This window comes from Cucumis melo, chromosome 6, assembly GCF_025177605.1.
Source record: "Cucumis melo cultivar AY chromosome 6, USDA_Cmelo_AY_1.0, whole genome shotgun sequence".
NCBI classification, from domain to species: Eukaryota; Viridiplantae; Streptophyta; class Magnoliopsida; order Cucurbitales; family Cucurbitaceae; genus Cucumis; species Cucumis melo.
In genome coordinates, this window is record NC_066862.1 from 15217655 (window position 1) to 15243996 (window position 26342).

Genomic DNA, 26342 nt, shown 5'->3' on the forward strand with positions numbered 1-26342 from the left:
TAATCTTGCTGCTGTCGGAAAAGGGGAGGAGAGTATCTCTCTCATCTATGATAAACTCTCATCTCTCTACGTATAGAATTTGGTTATTCCAAATTGTATTGAGATTAAATCTTTAGAGATTTTTTTATTTAAAATATTAAAGAAATTGACAAAATCATGAAACTCTCTTGGACTTATTTGAGATATTTTGTTATCTTTCGTAAATAGTTCCAATATCTTTTTTTTTTCTTTTTTGCTATTTATGACAATTTATCGTCAGATTATTCCAATCCATCTAAATAATTAGGACTCTTTTCAAAAGTGTAAAAAGCTGCAAAATATTTACACTGTATAGAACAATTCCAAAAACGGAAAAAGCCTATTGGCCCACAATGGAAAATACCAAAAATGTCTCGTCAACAACGTGCGTAATATATTTGGTATACGATCGTTCATATTTGGTTATTATTTGGAACACGATCGTTTAGATTTGGATAACCAAATCTAAACGATTTATTTTTTAAATTATTTGCACGATGTACACGAACGTTTAGATTGGCTAAACGATTTTTGTAAAATTCTTTTGGTACACGACCGTTAATTTTTTTTTTTTGTACACGATCATTTAGATTTAGTTACCCCAATGTAAATGATTTTTTTAGGATTTTTTGTACACGATTGTTTACATTTGACTACCTAAATCTAAACGATGTTTTTTCCCGTCTTTTATATTCAGTACACGATCTTGAACAACCAAATAATATATCTTTTATATTTGATACACGATCTTGAACAAAAGAAAAAAGAAAAGAATGAAAGATGATGGAATAGATGAAAACAGGAAGAAAGAAAAAAAAAAACGATGGAACAGACAAATGGGGAAAAAAGATGTGGCAAACCTGAAATATTTAAAAATAACTAACTTTATGGACTTTGTTACACGAATCGTAAATAGTTTGATGTTTTGTAACCTTTATGAAAGTTTCTCAAATAATTAATTATTTTTTAATATTGAAAAAAATTAGGTCACCATATATTATTTGAGTTTCATTCAAATAAAATTTACAATAAATTATATATTAATCATATCCTACCGGAGTGGATATTCATGGATATAATTAGTATAAACAAGTAAAATGTCCATAAATTTTACTCCTATAATTACATTTCCTTGAGTACTATCAATTCCTCATGATGATTCAACCACATAAATAAAGTTGTTCTTGAGCTAATGAGAAAGTAAGGCCGCTGGTTCAAGATCCAAAATTAGCATTTTTTTTAAAAAAATCCATACAAAATTAGTACTTAACGGAACAAGTCATCAACTTTCCCTTATGGCAGAATGAGTGAATTTCAACTTATGAATTTATGTATCAAGCTCCCTATTTAAATGAAGTCCCCAACATGATAAAATTATTTAGTTGACAACTTACATCACTCACTCGAGCAATCAAAAACTAACCTCGTGGATAGGAGTTTTCATAAAACCCTGTTGATTAAGATTGAGTCGCAAAGATCATCCTAAGAAATAATAATTTCATCACATAAGAGAACTTTTTGTATAGAATACTCTGACTCACATGTCTCCAAATGAATGGTTTGGATCAAACCATTTTTAATTATTATAGAGTGGGACGTATCCTAAGTATCACAAGGATAAGTTATTCACCTTATTCCATATACAATTGACCTCTAAGTTATTTCTTGAACATGATCTAGTCGTATTTTAACTACATGTTCAAGATTTCATAATAGAACATTGCTAATTAACCTAACATACAAACTATATCAAACATTTCACGTGAAATTTTGATTTTAAAACTTTTTCTATATATGTAAAATAAAGAGGAGAATTTTAAAAAATGACAAAATAAAGTAGGATCATTATTTACATGTTTGTTGTTTGCAAAAATGGCAAAAATGAAGTTCAACAACCACATATAAAAGATGTAAAATATCGCAAATACCCTCAATATTTTGATATACACCCGATACATTTGATATATTGGGTATACTAGTGATATAGACTTGATCATGATAAACGTGTGGTCGATGTACTTGATCTAGGACTTGTCAATCAAACACTCTCGTTTAAACTATTTATAAACTTGATAGACTTGAGTGATAATATACTTCATAAGATGTAAGCGATAGTTAAACTGTGGACAAATTTATGAATCATTTACCTGTTTACTTCTCATAAACTTGATGATGATGCAATTAACTGAATTGAAATATTTTTATAAAAATGCACTTAGATAAAAAGAAATAATAATAATAATTAAAAAACAAAAAAACAAACAAACAGTGCTTTGGATGATCTGGTAAGTATTTCGGTGATTTGGCTTCAAATATTAGCATTATATTAAAAAAAAAAAATCAATAAGGTTGGTAAGTTTAACAAGTGAAAAAAAAAATGAATTAAAAAGTTAAACATTGCTTGCTAAAAAAACAAAAAGAGATGTAATGGAGAGAAGAATGGAAGAAAGGAAAATAATTTGACTTTTGCTATAGAGAAGACAAAGAAGACAAGTAGTGTTGTTTTTCTAAAAAGAAAATGTAAAAGTGAGGGTTTTGTGTTTGAATTTTGTGATGGACCCAAAAGCCAACAAATTAAATCCACCCCCTCCCCTCAACATTTAAGATAAGCCGTTTAAAAGGTTAATTATCAACTTTACACAACTAAACTGATTATTAATATATATAGTATAGGCAACTACATCATTTAAAAGTGGGCAACTCCATTACTCCGTAATTCCAATAACCAAAATATGCTTTTAATTCATACTTTGTTTCATACCTAATAATTTAACTCATCACATATTCTCCTATATTATATTGTTTTTTCAAATGTCAAAAATACCCCTTACAACCAAACTGATTTACAATTCTTAGAAAACCAAACACAAATTATAGGCAACCTCCTACAAATAAAAATGTCAATTTCAAATACATTCATCTCTTCTTGAGAGTGAACATTCACAAACCCAACTAAAACAAATTAATTCACTCATCTATATGATGTAAAATCATATATTAGCTAGAAAGGACAGTCAAATAAATAAATAAAATATTAACTCACTTACACATTCAATGTACTAATAATCATATAAAAATTTGTAGTTTGAATTTTCCTTCTAAACATATCTTTAATAAAATAGAAGTTTTGAATAGATTTTAAACCATTGTTCAATAAAAGTTTGCAATAGTCTACGGATAATATAAAGCTATATTTTTTTAACAATTATCGAATTTTTTTCAAATAATTTATTTTTATAAAATACTTGAAACCTATTTAAGAATGATCGAGTTAGAACACATGTATTTTGAAAAAGGTCGGAATTTCATAGAAAAGATGTAATGAAATTTAAAAAAAAAAAAAAAAAAAAAAGAATAATCCAATTGATTATTTGGGTTTTTTTTTTCTTTTCTTGAAAATTTAGATAATTGTATTTTTTTAGATACTCAAATTTATAAATAACTAAAATTATAAATATCTATGGATAATCATATTTGTTGTATAGAAATATTTTTGTGATAATTGGGTTTGTTTAAGGATAATTTACATAAATGTAACAGAATTAAAAAATATTTACGGTCTGTATAACAAAAAATTAAATCCCTTTAAGTTACCATTTGTTTTTCATAAATTCCAAATTTTAACTTTGTTGGTTTTGAATATTGTGGGATCATTATTCTTTCGTTCACTTCTTTTCCTTCTGTTTTTCGATTTATTCTTCTCCTTTTCATATTATTACTTCTCCTTCTTCATATTCCTACTTTTTCTTGTTTACGATTTCTTCATTTCCTCTTCTAAAATTTCTTCCTTCTTTTTCATCTTTCATCATATTTTTTTCTTCTTGGTACAAGAACTAAACGATATTTGTACAGGATCTAAACGATCATCTACCAATATCTAAGAAATCAGTTGTATATCTCTAATAGATATAGATAGACCACTATCACTAATAGATCGTTTAGATTTGATACAAGATCATTTAGACTAGGTACAAAATCGTTTAGATTTGATACAAGGGTAAAAGACCGTTTAGATTGGGTACAAGGGTACAAGACCGTTTAGATTAGGTACAAGGGTACAATATCTTTTAGATTGGGTACAAGAGTAAACGCAATATTGTTTAGACTGGATACAGAATTATTTAGACTAGGTACAAGAGTACAAGTGGATCATTTAGGCTGGGTACAAGGGTACAAGCTCGTTTAGATTTGGTATAAGGGTATGCGATCGTTTAGACTGGGTACAAGGGTACGTACAAGACCGTGTATTAAGATCATTTAGATTCGGTACAAGATCGTTTAGACTCGGTACAAAGGTACAAATTGTTTAGACTCGGTAGAAGGCTTCAAGATCGTCTAGACTTGATATAAGAATACAAGATCGTTTAGAGTGAATACAAGATCGTTTATGGTACAAGGGTACAAGATCATTTAAACTGAGTATAAGGGTACAAGATCATTTAGACTAAGTATAGGGGTACAAGATCGTGTACCAATTAGATCGTTTGGAGTTGGTACAAGACTATTTTAAACTAAAGTACAAGATCGTTTAGACTGGGTGCAAAATCGTTTTTTCAGGCATGCAGTGTGTGACCAATTAATTATAGGATATTTTTGTTATTTCATGTTGTGGACTTGTGGAATTTTTTTTTTTCAAAATTATTATATATATTGAAAATAATTTCGTGCTTTAGTCTATTTTTTAAAAAACCTATTCATTTAATTTGGTAGGACTTTGTACTTAAATAACTGAGTTTGTTTAATTTTGTGGGAATTGTACTTAAAAATATTTTAAATCATAATTGGATATAAAGTGGAGGGATAGTTGCATGTATAGAAAAATAAATTAGAATTTTGAAATGCAGCCACCTTTTTTTTTATCTGGTCCGATTTTATTATCTTGAGCCTAATTTTTCTTAAAAGAAAAAAGTGAATAAAAATTAAATAAAGCTTTCATTAATCAACATTTAAATGTTTGTTTTTTAAAATTTAAAAAACGGTAAAATAAAATGTTTTACGGAGGAAAAATAAAATTTGGATGAAGATATATCTTTTATTAATGAGAAAATCAATTTAATCAATTTTGATAAAAATCAATCACACGTTATTTCTTTTTTAAATCAATTACACGATATTTGATCAAATTAAAAAACTACATAATCAATCGTTGTAAAGGGTATTTCAGAGGTGAGGCTGATAAAACATTATTTATTCGCAGAACAAATGATCAACTCATTGTGGCTCAAATCTATGTTGATGATATCATATTTGGAGGTTTTCCTCAAGATATTGTTAATAACTTCATTGATATCATGAATTAAGAATTTGAGATGAGCATGGTGGGAGAACTATCATGTTTTCTGGGCCATCAAATTAAGCAGAAAAGTGAAGGTATATTCATATCTCAAGAAAAGTATGCCAAGAACATAATTAAAAAGTTCGGATTAGAACAGTCTCGACACAAGAGGACTCCAACTGCGACACACGTTAAAATTACCAAAGATACTAATGGTGTAAGAGCATATCACAAACTTTACAGAAGTATAATCGGTAGTCTGTTGTATCTAACTGCCAGCCGACCTGACATAGCTTATGCTGTTGGGATATGCGCTCATTATCAGGCTGATCCTCGAACGTCACATTTAGAAGCTGTTAAACGGATCCTCAAGTATGTTCATGGAACAAGTGATTTTAGAATTTTGTATTCCTATGACAGGACTTCGATTTTTGTTGAATATTGCGATGCCGATTGAGCAGGTTCTTCGATAATAGGAAAAGCACCTCTAGAGGTTGTTTCTTTCCTGGGAACAATCTTATCTCATTGTTCAGTAAGAAACAAATTTGTGTTTCTTTGTCTACAGATGATGCTGAAATATATAGCAGCATGGAGTGCTTGTACCCAGTTGATTTGGATGAAAAATATGTTGCATGAGTATGGCCTAACACAAGATATCATGACTTTATATTGTGATAATATAAGTGACATTGATATATTAAAAAATCTAATTCAACGTAGACGAACCCAATATATTGATATTAGGCATTATTTTATCAGAGAACTTGTTGAAAATAAAGTTATTAAAGTAGATCCTATTCGATCGAACTTGCAATTGGCAGATATTTTCACTAAGCTACTAGATGCAAACTTATTTGAGCATTTATGTACTGATTTAGGAGTTTGTCACATTTCACTCCATGAGCAGCTAAAAGGACAGCACATGTTTACACGTTCGGAAATATTAATTGTGTCAGTGTCGCCTTTGGAATTAATGGCTATCTTTTCGACACTTGAAGAGTTTTTTATTTTAATCATTATTGATTATTTAACTAGCATTATCGTGCTCGCTTCATCTTCGTCATTCTTCGTTTGTGAAATTTTTTGCTCTAGGCTTTGGTGTAAACTTCATTATGGTGAATACTCGAAGGGGTTCATATATGGTGAAATCGACTGAAGATGAACCTGAAGTTCAAATTTTGTCGCCCTCTGTACAAAATGTGAGAGGTTAAAGGTTCAAGAGTACTCCACCATGAAGACCGTATCGTCTCCCATAAAAAAAAATCTCAAGCAGAGGTTTCAAGCAAACTACCTAAGTTTGTGCAAGAAACTGTTGATTCTTCTTATCCTGCGACTTCAATGCACCGAATATCCATGAGACTCCTCTATCTGATATGGATTTAGATGACCTAGATGATGTACCTTTGGCTTGATTGTTGAAGAAGACCACTGTTCGTGAGGTTACTGTTGAAATGCCTACTGCTCCTTCCGTGTCTGTTCATTCTAAAAAAAGCTCGTCCACTGAAGGAGTGTTTGTCGACTGAAGGAGTGTTTGTTCCTACTCCTAGTATTCATCATACTTCTAATGTTCAACCTGGACCATCAATTCATTCTCCTCCTTCTGCGTCACTTCCCTCTGAATCGAATGTTGCCCATGCATCTGTTCCTAGTGATGTTTCTGTTGCACCTGTAAGGAGAACTGATGCTCAAAGTGATGAGAATGAGGTCGATCCTCCAAATCCTGACATTCGTTTTGAAGAAATTCCTGCCGATGCTGATAATAATCCAACTGTTTCACCTGGTTATCCTGAAATCCCGTTGCACAACAGCCAGCAAAGTGAAAATCTCAACATAATCGGTGTAATATAACTACCAAAACTGGCAAAAAGAAGATTCCTATAATATTCCATCTATTCCGATTGATGGAATCTCCTTTCATCACGAGAAAAATGTTCAGTGGAGGATAGCAGATGAGGTAAATCTTTCTGACAAACATCAGTCTTGCATGAGTATTATGAATCTTATTGAAAGAGCACATTTATTGAAAACTATTTCAAATGTCGGTTCATTTTATCCCCAGCTTATTAGAGAGTTTGTAGTCAATTTTCTTAATGAATTTAATGATCCAAGTAGTCCGGATTATCAGAAGGTTCATATTCGGGATTTCAAATTTGTAATTTCTGCTGCTGTGATTAACATATTTCTAGGAAATGTTGTTGATATTGACTGTTCTTCGTCATCTCCTTCAATTGAAGTTTTGACTTCTGTATTATCTGGTGGGACTCTGTCTAAGTGGCCTGTCAATAGATACCTGCAGTCGCTCTTAGCATCAAATATGCAATCTTGCATAAGATTGGTATTGCTAATTGGTTCCCATCCTCCCATGGCTCCAGTGTATCTATTGCCTTGGGAACTTTTTTGTATCAAATCTGTAATGACAATAAGGTGGATACAGAAACTTTTATATATAATCAGCTGTTAAGGCATGTTGGTTCGTTTGGGGTCAAGATTCCAATCGCTCTTCCGCGATTTTTTTCTAGTTTGGTCCTTCACTTGAATGTTGTTGTGATAACTGCATCTGATGCTCCTAGACCTGATCCTAAAACATTATCGCTCAACTACAGACTCTTCCAAGGCAGTCGTGCGCCTAATATTGATCATGATATACATCTGTCTCGCAGCCCGCGCATTTTCGATATAAGTGACTGGGATGAGTTTGTTGATCGAGAGTTGGCATCCCGAATTGTTAACTCACTTACTGCTGAATCTCGAGCCTTGTCTAATTCTATCAATCTATTATTAGAACGAAGACTAGAGGTGGACTCTCTCATTCATTACTTAAAGTCTTTTGCCCCATCTACCCGTCGAAGGGAACATGGATCTGATTGATTTTTTTGTTTTGGTTCAAAGGGGAGCAGTAGCAGCAGAGTACAGGTTGAAGGATGAGTGATGTTGTGACTGAGGGATGTAATGTTTGTGTTGCTGATGAATTTTGGTTGGTTTGCTGATCTTTTGTTCTTAGTAGAAGTTTCCTCTTATTTTTGCTTTTGATTGATCTTTTATAAGAAAGAAGGAAGACAGAAGTAGTTGTCTCTTTTATCTACTAATTTGTGTTGTTTGAAAATCTTCTGTGGATGAAATGATGATCTAGTTTGATTAAGTGATGGAAGCGTGTGATGATAAATACTGTTCATATTTTTTTTGTTATGACATGATAAAATCTATCTGTATCAAAAGTTGTCTATATGGAAGCATTGTCTTGAACGAGAAAAGAAATTTCTTTTAAAGAAAATGGGGGGAGTTTGTTGAAGAGTTTGTCTAAAAGATTTTATTAGATTATTCTTGAAAAAGATAAGATAATTAAAGGATAAAAAGATTCTCCTTGATTTTAGGAATCTTGCTAATTATCTTTAAAGAAATAAGATTTATGCATATAGATCATATATGTATAAATAAGGCTTTCGAAGATAGTACACGGGTGTGGAAAAAGATCAAGAAGATTATTTACGACTGAAGGTCTTCGAAGAACTGGTTGCAGAAGCTGCATGAACGAAAAGGTTTTATGATCTTATGTGTATAAGATCAACATGTTGATCTAAGTTGAGATCGTCGATGAGTAACGAAAAGAACGAGACAGTGATATGTGTGGTCACAATAATCTTTAGAAGTATATAAAGATATCGTCGAAGATATTCACTCATGCGTTCAGAGGGAGCTTGAAGTCAGACATCATGAAGGAGAGTAACTCATGCATTCAAGGGGAGCCTGAAGTCTGAAGCTAAGACATCATTGAACAGAGTTTATATGCTGTATCGATGTATATATATTGACTTAAGTGAATATTAATAAAATTACTCATCAGGGTTGTGCGCAGCTTCCCAGACGTAGGCAACATTGGTCAAACTAGGTTACCAAAGTTTCTTGTGTTATTCTTTTCTGTTGTCCCTCTAGTTATTACAATAGTCATTAGCCTTCGTATTAACTGAAGGTTTATTTGATTATCTCACATTGCTTTTTCAGTTTTTTATTTAAACTTTTCTTTTTAAATTAATTGTGTTTATTCATTTCCTAATTGATGAAGAATTTGAATTCTCTATAAATTGGCAGACATTTCCCATTTGAGGGAACGTTTTTTACCTTACCATAGAAAAATTCCAAGAGATCCATACACATAAAAAATTCTAAAAAGAAAACGAGAAATGTTTGCAAATACCTCAGAGAGATAAAAAGGAAAAAACAAAAAGAGTTTTCTACGCATTCACCCACAACATAGTTGACATGAAATTGGAATCGAGAAAAACATAAAATTCAAGAACACTAATTTTAAAATTCGAAATTCTCCTTCGCTTCTTCATCGTTTTTGTTAATTTCAAGCCGTACGTAGATGACTACAGGGTCTTCTCTACTATTCTCTGACTTTAGAACATGATTGTATGATCGAATTAGTGATCGATTTAATGAGTTTTTAGAAAAAATGAAATTATAAACTATTCATAATTTCTTTTTAAATTATTCAACTTTTCTTATCCAATTTCCACCAATAATAACTTTTAACAATTGAGCAATCTCATCAAAATTCATATTACAAATCTCTTAGTTGCTTGATGTTCGGTGGAGGAAGTCGGAAATATCACCCGACCTCTTCACCTTTTTTAAGAATGATATTCAAATTAAAATTATTTCAATTTGATTTTTTCAAAATTGATTTTCTAATAAATCAATTTTTTAATTATTTTATTATTTAATATTAACTAATCTAATTAATTAATATTAATAAAATAATAATATTAAATCAAATCTCGATCAATCCAATTGAATTAATTCTAATTTTCTAATATTTAAATCGTATTTAAATATTATTTTTTTCTCAAAAACTCGTTAATTAAAATAATTTGAACACTCTTCAAATTTACGATCACCCTATCCTAAATTTTATTTCCATAATTACCTTGTAAAGGGAACTAGTAAGCCTATAGATCATAGGTTCCAACAATCCTAAATTAACTGCCTAAACTCTTTTAGACCAAGCTAATCAACATTCTTTAACTAACGGATTATTCCACTAAAGTCCCGTAGTTACATTGCACTTCCCTCACTATAGATATATTTATGTCTACCTGTATAACCTTGATTAGTTAAGTTAACCCTTCACAAATTGTTCGTAATCTCAACTGGGTCAATTCATATTACGGGTAATGTAGGAGATATCTCTATTTTTTCCCCTCGAGAATCCCTAGAATTATCACTACCTAGCTATCAATTTTCCTTGACCATCAAATGAAATGTGAATAACAAATAAGAGGTGCTTCTGGTTTTGTCGGTGCTTGAAACATATCATTTTATCCTTGAGATTACTTCTTGTTCCTTAAATATCACTGATCCTCTAATGAACAATTAGTTTAAGGTTTAACTTACAAATCGAATTCATCTCAAGCCAATGAGAAGGTGGGGCCCCTTGTTCAAAGACCTGGATTTCGTGCATAAGGAAACAACTTATCTACTTACTCTAATGTGGTCAAGAGTGAATTCCATCTTGCACTCTATGTCTCTAGCTATCCTCCCAATCTTACCCCTAAAACAGGAGACATATTAGGACAACGTTGATGAGTTGCCCTCACCAATGAAGATCTAAGGATAATCTCGTGTGAACAGGAGTTCATAGTTAGCTCAGGATTAAAGTTAAGTTACTTAGGTCATCGAATTAAAAAGAAATAGTCAATTTAAAATGCCAATGGTATTATAACGTAAAAGTGACTATTTAGTGGTCCAATCTTATACAAACTCTTTACATAGGATGCCCCCGCTTTCATGTCTCTATACAAACAATTCAGGATCACATCGTTTGTATTAACTACAAAGCAGACCGCATTCATAGTGTTACTAGAATAAGGCGTCCAACTTAGACTACAAGAAGAAGGAGGTATGCGAACGCAGATACACGTCAACATAATCCAGAAATGCGTTAGGAGAGGCTGCCTCGACGCCGAAACTGACGTCGACAAGGACGTCGTGAGAAAAGCATCAGTGTTGCCTTTCCATACATGAGAACAGAACGACGTCAGGAAAGCTTACTACCGACGCACTCTTCACTGACATCGTCAACATGTTGGCAATGCAGAACTACCGATGTGTGTCACTAGCGTCGTAAATTCCTCATTGCTAATGTCGCTATATGTGTCGACGTCGTCTATTACGCGGCGTTGGCAGTGCTATCAAATTTAATTTTTTTATTAATTAACATAAAATTTATAAAAAAAATTAACATAATTCTAACTTTTATTAATTAATTTAAACTTAATAAAAAATTCTTAAAATTCTAAATTGAATTAGAACTAACATAAAATAAAAAGAATTACTAAAATACCAAATCGAATTTATTATTAATTGAAATGTTAACAAAGTACACGTTCGTAATTAATTCAAATATAAATTACATGAATAATACAAATCAAAAACGAAAATTTAAACATAGTTCAAAGCGCCGACGCCAGTTTCTCAACTTCTGTACACTGCCTCAACATCACTGTAGCTAGTATGATCATAGGGACATGGGTAGGATGTGTAAAAAGAAAAGTCGAACATTATTACGTGTTGCATTGAGAGAAACACAAGGTTGTTTCAAATAAAAAGAACCCTTACTCTGGTAGTTACAGAAAATTGATTAGGAAGAGAAAAGCAGAAAATGACAAGATTGAGAACCGAACAGGTAAGGCATAGAAAGTTTCTCGCTTCCATATTACCTAATATGCAAGTAAAGAATTTTCTATGGCTTACCTGTTCGGTTCTTTCTGTTTCAAACAAGCTTGTATTTCTCTGGATGCGGCTTGTAATAATGTTCAACTACCTTATTTACACATGCTGCCCATGTCTCTATGATCAAACTAACTAAAATAATGTTCAACTTTCCTTCCTCCATTGCACATAATACTGAAATACACAAAAAATTCGATATAAAAATATATACAATATACATTCAACAAAACATACATTTGTATGAAATAACAGAATATCCATCAATGTACATTCAAAAGCATAAACATACATATACAACAGAACAACCATCAACTAGAATCTCTACAATCTAAACATTTATGTCGAAACATTACCCTAAGCATAAACTACAAACAGAAGCAGAAACATCACCCTAAACATAAATGTAACCATTACCTTAAACATAAACTACAATTTCTGCAATCTAAACATTTATGTCAAAATATTACCCTAAACATAAACTATAAACAGAAATAGCAACAGTAATCTAAATATAAACATAAACATTATCCTAAACATAAACTACAATCTCTACAGTCCCTGCAATCTAAACATTTATGTCAAAATATTACACTAAACTTAAACTACAATCTCTACAATCTAAACATTTATGTCGAAACATAAACATAAACATTTATGTTGAAACTTAAATCTAAAATAACAAATAAAACACCTAAGGGTTTGAAACTTACTAAAAATGGAAGAATGATGGTGAGGTAGCGAAGGAGATGGCAGCGAAGAGGCAGGCGGTGGTAAGGGTAAGGCATGGAGGTAAGCGACAGACTCTTCTCTCCCTCATTTTTCTTCTTCTCTTTTCTTTCTCTTCAAAATTTCAATTCTGCCTTTTAGAGAACAAAAACGAAATATGTAAGGAAACTCCCGACGTCGTTAGCTACACATCAGGAATAGTTAGATACTGTCTCGACGAATCATTAATGGCATCGGGAGCAGGTAAATTTTTTCTGACGCCATGCATGGAGCGTCGAAGATCTTACTCTGACACATAGTTAATGTTTGAGTTTATCTCGACATCTCATGCAATCCGTCAGACCTATATATCTATCCCCGATGCCATGCATGGAGTGTCGGGAATATGGCTCTAACACATAATAAATGTTCGAGTTTATCCTGACTTCTTATGCTACACATCGGGAACTATGTTTCTATTTCTGATGCCAGTTGAGAACCGTCGAGACTGGCTTATTTTATCCTGACGTGTCATGAAGAAAATCGGAAAAAGATGCTATTAAAATAATGTTTTCGCCGTTTCTTCACGTATGTGACATGACATCGGGACTAGTAGTTTGTCCCGATGTTATATCTTTCGACGCCGATTTGTCCTTGTAGTGTTATTCATATACTATAAGACGATTTAGGTTATGAATTTGAATGACTTGATCCATATTTATGTCTCTACATAAAGCTCAAGTTTACAAGATAGCCTCAAGACCTTAGTTTATTGGATGGATTGAAGATTATAGTATTTTATTTCACGAATAAATAATTCAATGAGAGATTGTTAATTATAATTTACATGTTACGAGTTTTAGGACATAAATTCTAACAAATAGGAAATCAAAGGAAGTAAAACGTAAGTTAATTGATAAGAAATGTATGAACTTTAGAGTTTTCATCAATCCTTTTCTTGTACTTGATTTTTTGGCCGAACATTTAGCTTTTTCAATTTTTCTTAATCATTTTTTGACTTTTCATTTCTTCTTTGATCTTCTTAATTTTGCATCAGACACAATAAAACAGATGATAAAATCATTTAGATCGCAAAGTAATGACAAGACAATCAAAGGATTATCCGATGCTATGACACATGCTACTCAAATTTAAAACAACAAATAGTAATTAGTTAGAAAATTTATGAAGAGCATGAAATGGGATAACAAATATAGAATATGAGTCACAAACAAAAATTAAAAAAGAGAACAACAAATAAAAACATAAACAACCAAAATTTCTCCAACTAAATACTCAAATGAAAACCAAATGTAATCAGTATATAGAAATCGGTTTGCAATTAGTTAATTTTCATGTTTTTTTCACTCCAACTACACACTGATTTCGAACATACCTCATGCACAAAAATTGGGATCACAGATTTACATTTTGAGCCACAAACAGAAATTACAGAAAAGAAAAACAAATATAAACAAAAACAACCAAAATCACTCCAAATAAATACTCGAATGGAAACAAAAATGTAATCAATATATAGAAATCAGTTTGCATTCCGTTAGAAATCTCATGTTTGAACGGACTAAAGAAACTATGTCTGGAAGTTGCTACTGAGGAGAAGAGTAACCAGAGAGTAATCAAAGAGAGAAGCTACCAACGTTGGAGAGAATTAGAAGAAGCTTGAAAGTATTAAATGAGCGAAATTGGCATTGAAACCCTGCATATTAATTGTAATTAATTGTAAGTTATAGTAGACAAAAACGCTAAATATATATTATAGTTGGACATCCAAACAATGGGAGTGAGTTATAGATCATTGAAAATGTGATCTAAAAATTAGATTGGGTTGAGACCAAAATAGAATTATATTATGAAAAGAAAAATGATAACTTTTGTTATGCTTTTTACAAAAAGATGAAAAGCTGAAAGGTTTCCCAATAAGGTATTGTTAGGTAGGGTGGAGAGAGCTAATTAAATTGGTATATCAACAAACAAGCAATTAGATTATTTTAAATATCTTGATTAAAAATACCAGTCTGATGGCTAGTCGGGAAAATATTTGCAACCTCGTCGACATTTGGTCATCAAGACACCACCTGCTGAAGGGTTATAGCCACAGCACCATCTCCATGAATCTTGATGCATTTCGCAATTAACCTTGTACTGATGTTTTGGCTTACCTCTAGGTATTGCAACTTCCTCTATCAATAAAAGTAGGATATGGGGATACCCATCCCCATATCCGGTATGTTTCTTTAAGAAAAAAACATCTTGATTAAAAATATAGTTAGTGGGGGAACACAAAGAGTGCATTCATAAGCTGCAGTCACAAGAGTGTTAAAAAATGATAAAAGTTGGCCAAATTATTGAGTGGGGTAGTTCAAATCATTCCTAAAGTAGTCATCGAAATCTTACTATAAAAGGCCTCTCTTAGCTTAAAGATTTGATCACAATTAGTACAAAAGAAGAAAATGAGCCAAAGTGAGAGCATTTGGGTAAAAGTTCAGCTAAAATCTTCCATTGAGAAGTTCTATGGGTTCTTCAGGAACCATATGGGGGATTTGGTCAATTTGTTTCCTGAGCAATTCAATAACTTTGCAATTGTTGAAGGTCAAAAGTTTTCTGCTGACACTGTTATACAGTTGAAATACCACCTTGGTGAGTATGATGATTTCTTTTCTCTTTTCTTCTTCTAGATATTTATATTTAGGCTTAATTCTCAAGCACTCTTGTTGCTTTTAGAATAACCATCTTGAAACTTCTAAATGAATACTCGTTGTTCAAACCTACGCTGCTAGATGATCGAAATATTAGATAACTGATTTAAGATATTTCAAGACTTTAATTAATTTATTATATCTAACTTTCAATTAACTAAAACATTTTTTTTTAAGAGTTGGTAAGTTGCATGTATAACAATCAAATCTAAAATATTTGTTGGTATAGCATAATGTAAAAGAGTTTGTAAATATAACAAAATTTAGATCTAGCTTTCGGTGTCTATCACTAATAAACCATATCGTTAGTAGGTGTTTGGATATATGATAGACCATATAGTAATAGGAGTCTATATAGAATTATTATATTTATACATTTTTTTTAAATGTTATTGTTCATTCGAGTATTATTTCTTGACGTACTATTTATTACAATTACCTTATTTTAAGGTTGAGGGACTAGTTTGAAACATTGAATTTTTTCTTCTTTTTGCTCTGAAGATATATATAATCTTAATCATATAGGCATTTTAGAGGAAAATTATATCAAATGACATCTTCTGAAAATATTTACGGATATAATAAAAATATTATAATATATCTGTGATTAACCAAGATAAACTACTATCTATGATTAACCAAGATAAACTACTATTTGTGTGTACGTATCATGATACAAATAGACATGCAATTGATCATCTATCTTAGCTTATTATGGTTCATTGTAGATAGACAATGACACTTTACTATAATTTGTAAATATTTTGGATCGTTTCATTACATTTGAAAATAACTCTAACTATTATCTATATAATAGAAATTAAACAAAAATAAAACAACTAAAATAAATATCAAGATCAAATAATAATTTTGCATAACACTAGTTATGTACATATGTTCACTACATATTTGGTTAATTAAAGAAGAAAAAGTAGTTAAAGATCAAAGAGTTTAATATATTTTGAATGTGAACATACAGGAAGTCGTCAATTATTAACAGCAAACATAAAGCTAAAAGTAGTGGATGATATGAAGAAATACATAATTTATGAGACCATTGAAGGGGATTTGCTAAAGAATTACAAAGTGTTCACAGTGAAACTTGAAGTTGTTAATGGAAGCTTAAACAAAGTTGGAGGAGGAAGCTTTGCAAAATGGACTATTGATTTTGTAAAGGCAAAGGAAAATGTGCCTTCACCTGAAAACTACGTGGAAATGTTTATCAACATTTCCAAAGGTGTTGATGCTTATTTTTCCCAGAACCAAAAACCCTAAATTACTCAAGCTGTGTGACCTCAAGTTTGGAGACTTTCTACTTGGTTTGTTCTTAAAATAAGAAAATGGATGTGTAATATGTAATGTGTCGTTTTATGTCTGTTATGGATGCATGTGTAGTATAATTTGTAAAATTGAAATAATCTATCGTTATTGTGTGTGTGTCAAAGCTCTCTGGTGTGTGACGTCATATCTCCAATTGGCTAATGGATCACAACTTCGTGTATGCAAAAAATAGTTTGTCGATCAACTTATTAAAATGTATTTGGGAATTAAGGATCCTTTATTTTTAATTGTAAGCCATGCATTCTCAAATTTTGGAAAGAGGTACTTTTACACAGGATATAGATGTATGCCACACAACACGTCCTACAAACCATGAAGACGAGCAAAAATCAACAAACTATAGAGAAACAACAATAAACACATAAAAGTTGGTAACTAGTTTCGTGATTGAACTGATGGACTTTATTTCCCTTTTATGAAGCCCAACCCATTTATCTAGAGCTAATTATTTGTTAGGGACGGCAAGAAGAATAACAAAAAAATAAGGTTTAGATAAATGATAATTTTATTTTTAAATTGGCAAAATAGCAAAATAGTTAATTTTTAGATAATAAATAGAACAACTATGCCTTAAATGCTCCTACCTAATTGACAAATTAGATTTCTAAATACAATGGTAACAAAAACCACAAATACTCTATAATTAATACAAATTATGCACACTCTTGAATATTCTAATTTTTCCAAAAAAAAAAAAAAAACCATTTTCTGGAAAACATCACATCTTCTACATACAACCACTTCACTTATCCAAGAAAACCCTAGAATTTTTTTGAATCTTCTCTTTTCCTTCAAAAAATAAGATCGCTTTCTTCCTTCCTTTTTGAAACGCTTTCCACCGGCCCTTTTAAGATCGCTCTCCACTTAATCGCTTTCAATCGTTCCCTTTTAAGATCTCTTTCCACCGGCCTTCGTTCGTTTGTACCCTTCTCTTCGTTCTTCAACTTTCTGTTTGTTTTCTGCAGGTAGATTGCCAAATATTCGTGAGTTGTTTCGTTTTCACGCTTCTGTTCGTTTTTCAACCTTTGGATTTGTCCTCTATTTCCACATCTTCTGCAGGTAGATAAAAAATACCCGATCCTCAAGTTTTCTTCTTAAGATTTGTCCCCGCTTCTAACATTCCTCAAATTTTCAAATCGCTTTCCACCGGCATGCACTTAAATGTTAAATTTATAGATAGTCATATTTATATTTTATTTGTTTAATTTAATCTTCCTAAAATAAAGGGCATAAAATGTGAACAAATATGCCCTTTATTTTATGAAGATGAATTGGGATTTGTTGTGTAGTTATAAATATATATTTCCCTTCTCAATTTTTATAAATTGTATAGAATATAAATATGAAAAAGGGAAAGGAGAGGTCAAAACAAGAACAAGTGATTGATTAAGAGTCGTGGGGATCACTGGTTCTAAGAAACGATTGCCAACTGGAATTCAAAGTTTGTTGTGTTCTTCTGAGGAGGTACAAATGTATGTTTTTAAGAATTATACACAAGTTGTAGACGTTTATAGGTTTTCCTATGCCTACCAGAGAACAGAAGATATAATAGGAGAGGAATCCAGGAGCAAGCGAGATAGTCCAGGAACTTCAAAAAAGAGGGGGAGGATTGAACCGCAAAAAGAAGAGGTCAATGTACAGAAGAAACAAAAGATTAAAAGCTTAGTAAAGTACAGATTTATTTTCCAATTACTTATGGTCTGTTAGGTTTCAAAAAAAGCTTATTTATGTTATTGTCTGTTTAGGTTTCGAGGAGGCGAATTTACAAAGGGAGAGGTGAAGGAAAGGTATAACAGTTAAACCTTTGTTATAAATGAATTATGTATTATATAAATTCATTATAACTTTGACAAACAAGAAGATACTGAAAGCGAAAGCGAAAAGGAGGAACAAGTAGAAGAAGATGAAGAAGTAGAAGAAGATGAACAACAACAAGAAGATAAACAAGTAGAAGAATAACACGATGAAGAAGAGGAAGGGGAGACCGCAGTATGTGAAGATTCTAGTTCATCGACGAGTGAACAAGATGAAACTCCAACGGATACTAAGAAGAGAAAGAAGGTTGGGAAAAATGGAAAGAAAGTAAGCACATAATTTCCATTTGATAAAGTGTTTGTTATTTTACGTATTGGCTATAAATTTTGGTTTTATAAATTAGGTGAAAGCTAATAAAAAAGAACAAAAGGCAAGAGAAGGTAGAAGGAGGAAGGGAAAAGCCCCAATGAAACCGAAAAATCTGAGGTATTATTGTATTGTACTTCTGTTGTATGTGATTCATTCAGATACTCTGTATTTGTGTATTGTGAATGTATTGTACAGTACTTCTATTGTATGTGTTTTTAATTTATGTTTTGAATTTCATAATGGCTTGTATGTAGAGTTTGTATATTTAGTGTATTTGGTTGTATGTGATGCAATTAATTACATTGTCTTTAGAAATTGTGAATGTAAATACTTTTCTGAACGTGTGGTATGTTATTTTATGTTCACTGTGTATTCAATTATATATGTTGACTGTATTTATATGTTGAGTGTATTTGTGGTTGAGTGTATATGAATTTCAGCAGGAGAGATATGTATTGTGAACGTATGTGGAGTTTTATGTACTTTGTATGTTGAATGTAACTCATTTTACGTTTTTGAACATATGATTTGAAGTCAATAGTGTATAATTTGAATCTTCATGTATGTGGTGCAGCCAATTAAACTATATTTGTTTATTACGAATGTAAACCATGTTCTGTTACATTGAATGTATTCACGGTGTATTCAACTATATAGATCATCTGAGATTCATTTGTGGTAGTTACAATATTTTGTTTAATATATCTTTAGTGTTAATCAATTAAATGTGATAGATATATGTGTCGTTACTGATAATTTTTTTAAATCAATGTTAGGACTCCGTCTACTTAATGTGTTCAAAGAGGAGAAACAAGCCTTTAAAAATCAATCTACACACTAAGAGCACAGTAGTGGACAAAATTAAGGAAAATCTTGGAGATAGGCTGATTAATAGGTTTAGGGAGGAGATATTTGGGCACTTTCTAAACTTCTACATAACAAACCAATCCTCCCAATTGTTGTTGCACCTTATTTAGCGAATGTGCAAACCAAATCGACTAGTCAGCTTCAATTTCTAATAGGAAGAAGAGTTCTGAAGTTTGGGTTGAGAGAATTTGCCCTTATAACCGGCCTAAAATGCCATGAGATTCCTGATATTAACCATGAGGATATAAAGGGGGGTGGGCAACTAAAAGGAGTATATTTTGAAAACCATAAAACTGTGACGAGGTAGTACTTGAACGTTATGTTCAATATAAATACTGCTGGCACATATGATGCTAGGATAAAAATGGCCAAACTGTACTTTCTCGAGAGTTTTTTCATCCCTAAGCAAGAATGTCTAAGTATAGAGTGGGATCATATCATTATGGTAGATGATGATGAGCTATTTGATGGGTACCCAAGGGGTAGGGTTGCATTTGAACTTTTAGGGGACTTCATGAATAGGATCGTTTGTAGCAAGAGGCAAACGGGGATTTCGATGGGGTTTTTTTTCCCATTCTTGTATGGGCTTATGAGGTAATCCCAACATTAAGTACTCCGTCCAACTTCTTTGCAATAAGGATTTCAAATGAAGTCCCTAGGATTATAAATTGGGCAGCCGACACACAACCCAAATGGAAGGACTTAAAACAGAAAGTCTTCGATTCGCCATCAGTATGTAAATCTGGTAATTTGTAGTAGTTTTGATATTTATAACAGTTTTAATGTTTATAAAGTATTTTGTTCCTTTTTGAAATAGCTTGAAGTGTCCCACATGTTCGCAACCCCAATTGAAGTGGGAATGTCATACTTTGCACCATTCATGGAGACAGAAAAAGATATACTTAAAGAAGAAGAAGATGAGCTTCAAAAGACCAAAAATTCTGACCACATAGCCCATGTTTCGCTGAATAGAGGCATGCCCTCTACAAGTGGGATCGATGGCCTGACGAGAATGGTAGAGAAGATTGAGAATAGACAAAAGAGGATGGAGACAAGTGTGGAAGGTATTCTTAAGTTTCTTAAATCTGTAGAATTGAAAATAAATAATAGGTTTAAAGAACTAGGGCAGAAGATGAATGGAAGAATAGAAGCAATAAGGAGCCAACAATCTAGTTATTCGGGTGCCCTATACACCAATGAATTTATGGTAAGCATGTTTTATAGACTTTAATAATCTGTGTGCATGTAACAGAACCTTAACAAATACACTGTATCTGGTATGTATTTGTTACACAGAGAGCAAGGGCGTTTGAAAAGCACCTTAACAAGGTGGAGGAGGACCAAGAAGAAGATAACGTTGAAGATTTAAACTTGGATTCAAGCAATCAAACGGTGCTTGAAAAAAGGGATGACGATGAAGATAAAGATGGAAAAGGGCTCATGGATGAAAGTCGAGCAGCAAGTTCTAGAGGGCAAGATGGTGAACAACCTAAAATGGCAAAATTAGGCATACCACCAACAGACGGAGATAGAGATTGTTCGCCGTATATGGTAAAGAAAAAAATCAAATTGTTGAAGCTGTGTATATCTCATAATTTTATCAAGGAACATAGTCCAGCAATAAGGGTTATTCTAAAACACGTAAACATATCTCATAATTTTTATCTAATTTATAACTTATTATCCTATTAATGGACTTCTTTTTTTTTTTAATTGAACACCACAAAGGAAGGATTGGGAATAAAAAGATCAAATGCTAAATAGTATAGAGAGGTTACGCCAGTTTCAACAGAAATATGGATAAATGCTTTAAGAGGAAAACTTGTTCCACCAAGAAAGGATACAGATAATTCATCCTCAAAATGGCCATCGTTTGATCTCCATCTAAGTCAAGCTTGATCTATTCATTTTAAAAGTTTTTTGTTAGGGGGTCAACAATTTATGGGAATATTTGTTGTTTTATTGGATTACTTACATTAAATCTATAAATTTTTTATTCTACTAAAATATTTGTTTTTGGATATACAAAATTTATCTATTTATTTGTAAAGTGATTTCCAAATTCATGCTTATAAGTTGTAAATTAAGTAAATTGAAATACATTGTATTTAGAGACTGATGATGAAGACAATATAATAATACAACTTATAACTTGCCTATTCAAATTAACCAAAATAGACTATTTACAAAAAACTATAAATAACAAATACGATTAGAAACTATACATAATGTATCTTTCCCCTATGTGGTAATATATGTCATTACTTTCATATTAGGACAACCTCAATGTATCTATTTCAAAAATAACTATACTTGAATTTAAAACAGGTTAGTACAATATAATGTATTTAGTCAACATACCTAAGTCACTGTAAAATATAAGAAATACTTTGTATTTCAATGAACAAAAAATCAATCTTATTTGAACGAATCATTCAACCCACTTGATAACAAATACAACTATGAATATAGACAATTAGAAAGGAATTATAAAGTACTTAGAACTTTAAATTATTAAATTAGAAAATTATTAAATGAGTTCTTTACAAGACCTACAATTGTGATTTTTTTTTCTACGCCTGCTGCAATGAGCAGTTGCTTTTTTCTCTAGAAATGAAGTAAACCTCTACTTTTTTGGTCTTCCAGCTGGACGTTTAATCTGCGGTGGAAGTATTCCATCATTCCCATGTTGGTGCATATTCCTAATTTGGTTTACACTACCAATAGGATGTGTTCCCTTCTTGTACAAGTTTATCAAATTTGAGACATAGTAGAACTTATTAGTGTACAAATGGAGAATATAGATTCCTTGTGAACAATGCTATACATGCATGTGAACAAGAGATCAGATCAAAGTCCCATTAACGACATGAGCATGTGCGATCTAAAATGTCGACGACAAATTGTTTCTTACGATGGTGGACTTCACATTCATGTTGGTCTATAGGATATATCTGTCAAAACAATACAAAAAATGTCATTTACAAACAATTGAATACATATTTTGGTTAATTTGAATAGCTTGGCACGAGGAAAGGGGCAGCTCGAGTGAAAATCGAATTGACGGCTAGGAGATGGCCCGACGCAACTCGGCTAGAGTGCACGTGGCTCAGGTACGACTTGCGGGGACGAGGCTGAGGACGACTTGGCTTCCAACGAATGCACGGTGCGGTCAGCGACTCGAGTTCGCAGCAATCTCCTACGCGACTAGGTGGAGTTTCGACGATGGCACACACGACGACCGACGAAGACAGTTGGCTACGCGACGATCTTCGACTTGACGGAACAACTTGAGGTGGCTAACGACACGCGAACGGCAGTGGGCTGGGCTTCGATGGCGACGCACAAAACGACAGACGAAGGCGGCTTGCAGTCGGCAATGACACTCGCCTCGGATCTACGGCTGGAAAGCTCAGGAACGGTAGATCGGCTCGACGGTCGACAGATCAGCGATCAACAGGTCCGCATGCTATTTCCTAATTAAACCAACCAAACCTTCTCTCACTTCATTTAAAATCCCTCAAATCCCCCTTTTAAATTAAATATTTTTCCTCTCTCCAATCACATCACTTTATCTTCCCAAAAAAATATAATAAAACTAAATAATTACATTATCTTTATAATATAATTATTTTATCCTTATTTTAATTAATTATATACCCAAACATATAATTAATCAAAATTCTTTCAAGGAATAAGATTTGCCCTTAAGTAATTATATTATCCTTATAATATAATTATTTTAACTTCACAACCAATTAATTATACACTCAAATGTACAATTAATTAAATTTCCACAAATACCACAATTGGATATTTTCCAAAATATCTAATAATTTCCAATTTCTACCAATCAATTATTTAAACACTTGAATAACACTTAAAAAATTCAAAAATTAAACTTAGATAATTACAAATAAATTACCTTAAATTTTAGGGCATTACGTTGAAAGCAAGAGAAAATTCACACATTATGATTTCAATGGAAATATGTCTAAGGATTCAAATATGTTTTATAAATTCTTTTCATTTTGGAACGTATTTGTAAGAAGAGCCACTCACAATCACAGTCAGCTAGCTCCTTAGCCTGGCTTCCCTGGCCAAGAGTCTCCCTTTCACTTCTCAAAATTCTCGCTAGAAATGAGCTCGTTCCGTGTCTTCAAATCCTAGAATACACCTCCCTATCATTTCTTAACAAATTTAGGGTAAAAGCAACTTCAAAATGACCTTAATTCCTCTTTTTATAAACCTCCCTGGTGAGTTTCCCCATGACGAAATAATTACACTCGCCGACGGCGAGAAGTGGCCCAATCTCAAAACTCCCGTGTCTCTGTCATCCCCCATCCTGAACTTTAACTGGGCAGTAGGGTCCAATTAATTGCCGACCTATTGACTTCAGGGTCGTATCACTTTTCCTAGGTGAGGTAGCTCGATCTTGCCTAAATTTTCGCCGCGTAACTCTCCTCCGTAGGGTCCTTCTACTGCATAATCCTTTCACGCAGTATCCTTATCACAGGGCCTTAATCGCGTTGACGGTACGCGACCAGAGCCTTACATGAAGCGTTCTGTTTTTGTCCATTAGTCTTTGGGTGATAACTTATGTTGAGATGTTTAGTATCTCCAACATCTTGAATAATTTTCTCCAAAACGATCTAGTGAATCGATTGTCACGATCACTGATGATGTTCACTAAGGCACAATCAAGTTCCACAACGTACATGAAGAAAAGTTGGATTGTCATTCAGTAACAAATCTTATGTGTTAGAATGAATGTGAGAAAATGTGCGATGAAATCGAGAGATATGCTCTCCCATGACCTTGAGGGCACAAGTAGGGGTTCCAACAGACCTGTTAATTTTGCACATTCAACTTTATCTTGCTGACATACAACATAAGTCTTAGTAAACTGTATCACATCATTCTAAAGACTCTGCCAGTAGTAGCCTTGTTTCGATAGTGCATAATTTTTGTTACTAACCATTATGTCCAACCCACATTGTGTCATGAAATTCTTTCATTAGTAGTCATCGTAGGTCACTTGAAAGGGGCACATACATATGCAATTGCCTTTAGTGAACAATAGGTCATCTTCCATCCAGAATTGATAGGTATTCCCTTCTTTAATCAACTGTATTATAGCTTTGATCGCAGTGTCCTTGACGAAGCAAGCCTTGGTAGTCTCTCGAACGATGTTGTTCAAGTTATTAGTTGTCAAATGGGTGAACGTGTACAAGGTTGCATGTTTGCTATTTTGACTAAGGGTGTAAGTTGCTTGGTTTGATTTACCCGACCTATGTTCGAATTAAAAATTAAATTCAACCAAGCATTCTTGCGATCGAGCTTGTTTATACATCAATTTATGTTGACTGAAAAAGTGGCATATGGAACTACTTTTCATTTTGACTACAAATTGGACTCCCAACAAATATTGTCTTCAGACACTCAAACAATGTACAATTGCAAGTATTTCTTTCTTTAAGGTTGCATACCTCCTCTCGATATCCTTTAGTTTCCTAATCACATAAGGGATGAGATGGTCATCTTGGAGAAGAACATACCCTAATGCAAAATCTGATGCATTGATCTCCACTTCGAAGAGTTTGGTTACATCAAAAATTCCAAGAATTGATCCTTCAATCATGGCATTCTTTAGATCCTCGAAGGTGGCTTGACATTCTGGGGTCCATTCTCACTTGTGATCTTTCTTCAATAACTTAGTTAAGGGCTCTGTTTTCTTTTTTATAATCCCTCTGCAAACTATCTGTAATAATTGGCTAGTTCAAGGAAGGAATGCAAATCTATTACGGAAGACGACACCCTCCAATCATGTGTATTATAGTAATGTTGCTCTCTTCCATGTCAATTTGGCCACACTTGATCATGTGACCAATGTGTTTTTTAGCAAAAGCAAAATTTTCCCTCTTGACATACCGTAGATTCAATCTCAATTTCTCAAATACTAACTGAAGGTGACATTGTTGTTCTTTCATCATTCTGCAAATCATAATGCCATCCAGATATACAAACTTGTTAAGAAAATCATAGAAAACTTGATTCATTAAGTTAAGAAAAGTTATTGAAGCGTTCGTGAGGCCGAAAGGCATTACGGGGAATTTGCAGGGTCAACGTAGTCATTGATTCATTTCCTTTAGCAATTTGCACTTTATAGTGTCGTGATCGAAGATCCAACTTTGAGAAGTACTTGGTGTGCCATAGAGGCAATCAAATAAGTTCATGATAATGGGTAGCAGGTATTTGTTTCCAACTGTGAATTTATTCAGCACTTGATATGGATATATAAGTATATCAGACTTTTGTCTTTCTTCTTCTAAAATAGCACGGGGGTTCTGTAGGGAGCCTTTGCATGTTAAAGGAATCCAACATTCAATAACTCTTCATAGAGGTAGGGTCTTATGCAAGCTCTTTAACATTACGTCTTGGTATTCATCTAATACACACTGGACCGCCTCCGAATCTAGTTCCTTCGGACCACTTTCCTCATCGACCACCAGAATAGCCATAAACGTGGGCTCCTACTGGAGAAATGAAATGATGTTCGCTCC

At 32.6% G+C, this 26342-nt stretch overlaps 1 protein-coding gene across 1 annotated transcript; it reads left to right on the forward strand.

Annotated features, from left to right (window-relative positions):
* Positions 1 to 15185: 15185 nt before the first annotated feature.
* On the forward strand, positions 15186 to 17021 carry LOC103496877 (MLP-like protein 423). The gene is made up of 2 exons (XM_008458908.3): positions 15186 to 15388; positions 16427 to 17021. Exons 1-2 carry the CDS (start codon positions 15202 to 15204, stop codon positions 16720 to 16722), a joined length of 483 nt encoding a protein of 160 aa, XP_008457130.2. The 5' UTR covers positions 15186 to 15201; the 3' UTR covers positions 16723 to 17021.
* The last annotated feature ends 9321 nt before the right edge of the window (positions 17022 to 26342 follow it).